Source organism: Elephantulus edwardii, unplaced genomic scaffold (genome assembly GCF_000299155.1).
Source record: "Elephantulus edwardii isolate Elephantulus edwardi_28Jun2011 unplaced genomic scaffold, EleEdw1.0 scaffold00020, whole genome shotgun sequence".
Taxonomy (NCBI): Eukaryota; Metazoa; Chordata; class Mammalia; order Macroscelidea; family Macroscelididae; genus Elephantulus; species Elephantulus edwardii.
The window spans coordinates 96,764-102,763 of record NW_006399770.1 but is presented as its reverse complement, the minus strand read 5'-3'; the positions used below and the strand labels follow the sequence as shown (position 1 = coordinate 102,763).

At 38.3% G+C, this 6,000-nt stretch overlaps 1 protein-coding gene across 1 annotated transcript in view; it reads right to left on the bottom strand.

Moving 5' to 3' along the window:
- Nucleotides 1–6,000, bottom strand: part of EPHX4 (epoxide hydrolase 4) — a 57,099-nt gene that overhangs the window by 1,712 nt on the left and 49,387 nt on the right. Inside the window, exon 6 of the mRNA XM_006882474.1 lies at nucleotides 5,798–5,946. Within this exon, the coding sequence (XP_006882536.1) occupies nucleotides 5,798–5,946 (149 nt within the window). The remainder of the gene's footprint in view (nucleotides 1–5,797; nucleotides 5,947–6,000) is intronic.

The window sequence follows — 6,000 nt, the reverse complement described above, 5'->3', positions numbered from 1 at the left end:
AAAAAAACTCTAAAAAGATACTATTTATGGTATAAGAAGAACCAAAATTGCTCTGACTTCAAATGATCCTACAGGGCACAGTTTCCCATAGAATTTCCAAGGTTTCAATCTTTATTGGAATTGGCTGCCATATCTCTCTCCCATGGAGCAGTTGATAAGTTGGAAACACCTTTCAGTTAGTAGCAAGGCACTTTAATTATAATACCACCAGGGTTTTGTTGTTGTTTTTGTTTTTAAGTACTGTCAAGTTGTAGACAATTCATAGCGACCCTAAGAACAAAAGATCTGAACAACTGTATAACTTTCATCGTTTCTCCAAGTTCACAGAGTTTCTGGAGGGCAAGCTGTTTTGGAAGTGGATGCCACTCCTGCTTCCAAGCTTGTTTAATTGAGGAGCTCCACCAAACATTGTCCACCATGGGTAACCATTATTGCATTTGATGCATCAGTGTCACAGTGTTCAGCTTCACAGAAACCACGAGTTACCTCTGTACAGCAAGTGGACACACCAAGGCTATATGACCTAGAAGAATGTTTGACCAAAAATAATTAAAACCAGGCCTGGGGGCCACAGATTAAAATCACCCACCTTTGGCTTGGTAGCATAACTTTCTACCCACCAGGCCCACAGAGCTCTTTCTATGGTGGTGGTGGTGTTGTGGTGGTGGTGTTGTAAACAACCACCACCACCAGGGTTCAGAAAGATTAAGGGCTGACTCCTCTCCTGACTATAATCAGTTGTTTGGTGCTATTGAGTTGACTATGACACACAGTGACCCTGTGAACAATAGATAGGATCCTTGCTACCCATTGCCATCCTCATGATCTCTGATATGCTCCACATTTAACACGTATTGTCTAAGATTATTATTGACAATGACATTCTTAGCTATGGTTGCCCTATGCAAAGATGTGCTCAGAGGGGATCATTTGAGCTTCTGGACATCCGTTATTTTGCAAGGAAAACTTAGATCTGATCTACATCTCAGCATTTTTAACTTCACAGGCCTGCTTTCCCCCTCCCCCTTTCTATGCCAAGTAACAGAATCCTATGTGCTCGTACTTGGGCATAAGGTCCTTCTAATGAACAGCTGTTAGGAAATGTACTACAGAAAGATAGAATATTTCCCCCTTTCCTTAGAAACTACTTAAAATGTACTATTCTGTATCATTAAGCTAGCTCATGAAAGAGGTACAGATTGAGAATATTATAAAAACTGTCATCCTTGTGCTTTGTCTAAAATGAAAACTTTAATGACATGTGCAATTCTCTATTTTTAACAACTATTCTTGCAAATGATATATTTTTTAAAAACACAAAACATCAAATATATCAGCAACAAGTGTTTATACTTCAGATATTATTATGTTGTTGTTGTTGTTGTTGTTATGTGCCATTGAGTCATTTGTGACTCAGCGACCCTATGTACAAGAGCCCTAAACGCCGTTCTATCCTGTAACCTGTAGCCTCCAGCATCCCCACCTGCCTATGCAATCACTGAAGAGCTTTGGTAGCCTGCTCTGTGGGGAGTTGTGCTGCTAACCCAGAGGCTGCACCTTTCTGGTGGTTCAAATTCACCTATGGTTTAGCATGAGGAAAAGGACAGTCTCCCCCATGACATTTAAATCCTTGGAAACCTGCTGGAATATCAACAAAGAATTGAGTTTTTTAGTTTGCAATCATTGTGTTGCTTGATAAACTGCCACCTACAAATACATTTTAAATTAGTATTTCTATTTTCTGAAGATAAAAGTATTTGTAAGTTTTGTTGTTAGCCAAAAGATGCATAGAATTTGACTTCCTTTATTTGTATAACTCCATGTTCCCCTTGGGTCTATATTCAAGAAGGGGTTTGAGAGATTTTTTTTTTATCTCATTTAAACTAACACCTACTTTCCCCCTCCCCTTACTTTTAACAATTTGGTACTGTTATGTTTTCATTGTGACTATTAGAAACACAAGATAGCTAGGATTTTCATCCTGACTGTGCATTATAGCTGGATTTGAAAACATCCCATCTGATACTCTTTTAGCAGACAAGTTTAAGACAGTCATATTTATTGCGATTGTTGGCCCACTGAACTAGTTTCTGTCATCTTATTCTGTGCATTATAATTATCCCGCTTTGCTTTTTCACCTTTGCTGTTTCTTTCAAACTGATAGTTTTGTTTGCACTTCAACTGGTTTAGAATCATGCATTGTGTGTAATATCCCTCCCCAATCCTTTGCTTTTTTTCTATTCTATTCTATATGTTTTTTATTATGTACTGTTGAGTTGGAACTGACTCATAACTGACCCTCTGGCAGGTTTTCAGAAGCAATTAATCGCACGGGAGGAGATTGCCTATCATTCTCCCACAGAGCAGCTGGTGGCCTCAAACCATATGTCTTCAGAATTGCAGCATAGTTTCTTGCCATTAGGTTACTAGCATTCCCTTTCTATTTTATATATGTTGGCATTTTTATATTTATCTTCCAACCCATCTTTTCTATTTATTACTCTCTCATAACTACATTATGGGTAATTTTCTAAGAATTATCTTATTTGTAGGGAGCTCTAGTGGCCTAGTGGCAAGAAGCTGCACTGCAATCCCAGAGGTACATGGTTCAAATCCACCAGATGCTGTGCTGGAGAAGGAGGGGCAATCTTCTCCTGTACTTGTCAGATCCAATTTGATGCTACACACATTCTTTTATTTGTCTTACTCTTTAACTTGCCTGTGGAGTTTGTCTCTGCTTTTTAACTCCCTCCCCAAAAGATAAATGACTATAACAATGGCCTCCAGCATTTCTGGTTTTGAGGATGGTGCAGGATAGCACAAATTTCAGATTTGTTGTTCACAGGGACATTATAAGTCATAGTCAACTTGATGGCACCCAGTACAATGACATGAGATTTTATGGAGCTCTAGTAGCCTAGTGGGTAAGGAATTGTGCTGCCCAACTCAAAGGCAAGCAATTCTAATCCATCAGCTGCTCCAAAGGAGAAAGTTGGGCAATTTCCTGTGCATTTACAGTCTTTGAAAACCTGCTGGAGGGTCCATTAAGAGTCTGTTATCACTCACTGGCGATGACAGTGACAGAAAGAGATAGAATTGTGTATGTAAATGACTTATATTTTCCATTTCTAGACGTTGGTTTGGGGTTGGTTTTTTTCAGCTCTTTATAGTTTTTCTGTATATTATCTTAATGTTTTCTCCCGTTTTATTTTTATTTTTCTGTTACATATTTAAAAGTTAAAATATACTTGTTAGAGTCCACCAGATGCTCCATGAGAGAAGGATGGGCAATCTTCTGTGTGATTAACTGCCTCTGAAAATCTGCTTGAGGGTCAGCTGTGGGTTGGTTCCAACTCGATGGTACACAACAAAAATAACAACAGCAGCAGCACTATTCAGTTTTACTATTTCATAGGAAATTCATATTGAACTTGTATGCTGACACTAATGGGGAAATAATATTTTTAGTAAGCAGACTGGATTATAAATTCATATTCTGGGGACTTTACCTCTGAGATCAGAAATGGAAAGTTCTGAGTTGAGATCTTCCAGAGAAGTTTTGTTTTTCTTTGTGTCAGGATTCTGAGAAAGTTTTACCAGCCTACGCCTATTTTAAAATATATTTTCTGCCTTGAGAATTCCATTATCATGCAAGTAGCATAAATTTAAATACCTCTCTTTTTGGAATGCTATAGTGGCTAATTCTCAAGAGAAATCGTTTCTTCCTATTTAAAGTTTAGACTCAAATAGATAGGCCTCCATTATTTCACTTTATAGTTCCTCTCTAAACAAGAGCTTCTGAACCAAAGTGTCAGTTATCATCTCTATGCCATTGATTCCGGAAATATCAGGAAATATCTTCTTGATCTCTCCTCAAAATTCCAAACGCTACTATACAACTGCCTACTTAAATATCCAAGGCACTACCTCATATTCAACTAGTCTACAAAGGTCAATACAATTCTTGGCCCTTCCTTCATATCTGGTCCTCTTCTCATATTTTTTGTCTCTATAAGGACAGTTGTACAAGCCAGAAATTCTTGATGTCCATCTTCTTTTTGTTCACCAAGCTACGTCAATTTTGCCTCTTAAGTATCCCCAAAATGGACTCATTTCTCTCCATCTTCACTGCTTTCAGACTAGTCAAACTATTATCATTTCAACTTGGGTCACTGCAGTGTCCCTATATTTACTCTGCATCCCATTCAGTATCTTATCTGTATTACGACACACATGAACTTACCAAACACAAATGAATTGATCTTCTTTCCTGCTTGACACCCTTGTTCAATGGTTTCACATTCATGGCTCTTCAATACTTGGCATGTTTGACTTGTCTCTCCTGGCTATTCCATCCCTACCTCTCCAGCCTGCTCTCATCCCATGCCCTTCTTCCCGCCCTCACTCTTGTGCCTCCGCCCTGTTACAGGAGACCACAATCAACCATCCTTCTACATAGTTTGGAGCATACTGTTTCATTTTTCTGGAATGCTAGCTGTCCCACTCCCAAGCTTATCTAGTCAACACCTAACCCATTCTTCTTTATTCAGACATAATTTCCTCAGAGAAGAATTTTTGTCTTACCCCTGCATCTAGACAAAGTATTTTTTGCAAGACACTTTCTGAGAACTCCATTAAGGCTTTTATTTTAGCTTAGAATTATGCTTGATGTCTTTGAAGTGGGGGTTGGAGAAGAGTACCGAATAGTCCATGGACTGGCAAAAGAACAAATATATCTTGGAGAAGGTGCAGCTAGAGTGCTCGTTGGAGGCAAAGACAGCAAAGCTTCATTTCACATACTTTGACTATGTTGCTAGGAGAGGCTATTCCTTGGAGAGAGACATCATTTGGAAAAGGATGGAGAGTAGGTGAAGGAGAAGACCCTCAAGCAAGTGGATAGGCACAGTGACTGCAGCAAAGGGCTTGAGTGTGTCAGAGATGGTGAGGTTGGTACAGGATAGAGTAATTGTTCATAAAGTCCACTCGACGGCACCTAACAACCGTGATTTTTAAAATCAGTGTCTGTTCCACAGCTCAACAAGCTTTGTGAAATCAGGGACTTGTCTAGTTTTGTTTTTTATCGTATCTTGAGTGCCATCATAATCTAGGACATAGAAAACACTTAAATGTTTGTTGATTGAATAAACTACCTTATAATAAATCACTAAAATGATGTAAATAATAATCCAAAGGGAGTGAAGAAGTAGAAAAAATGAAGAATAAAAGAAATGATGGCAATATGGGTAATTAACTATACTACTATGTTTGTGTGTGAAATATCAAAAAATTATTGAGCGACTTATTAAAATAGAGTACTCTTGAAGGAAGCTCTAGTGAGTTAGCAGTAGGCAGCTGTGCAGCCAATGCAAAGTACGCAGTTCAAATCACCACCATCTGCTCCATGGAAGAATAGGCAATCAACTCCTGTGCAATTTACTGCCTTTGAAAACTGGCTGGAGGGTCAGCCATGGGTCTGTTCTGACTCTACTATTCAAAACAACTACAATTCTTTTTGAGCTTTGGAATAAGCTCTCAACTCACTCATTTCCTTTAATTCAGAGCCAACTCATAGGTGACCTTCCACCAACTTTCCTGAGGCTATAAATTGCATGGGAAAAGAGTCTCCTGCAAAGCTGCTGGTGGATTTGAACTTGTTTCCTTTAGGTTAGTAGCACAGCTCTCTATGGACTACACCAGAGCTCCCTCTTTGAATAACAGGTAAATGTAATCTTAAAAAGAAAGTATTTGCTATTCAGGATAAAATGGAATTATTCAATTTTTTTTAAAATATACTGACCTGAAGATATTTCTGTAATAGTTAATTGGACCACTTAATGCTCCAGGCTGAGAAAAAACATAAATATAAGCTTCAAGATCTTCTGTTGTTAGTCGACATCCTTTTCTTCCAATGCCAGTCCTGTGACTCGTAAAGAGATGTTTCAAAGCCTAATTTAAAGGAAAAAAGAATAATTAATACTTTCTAGGAATCTATCAATAAAC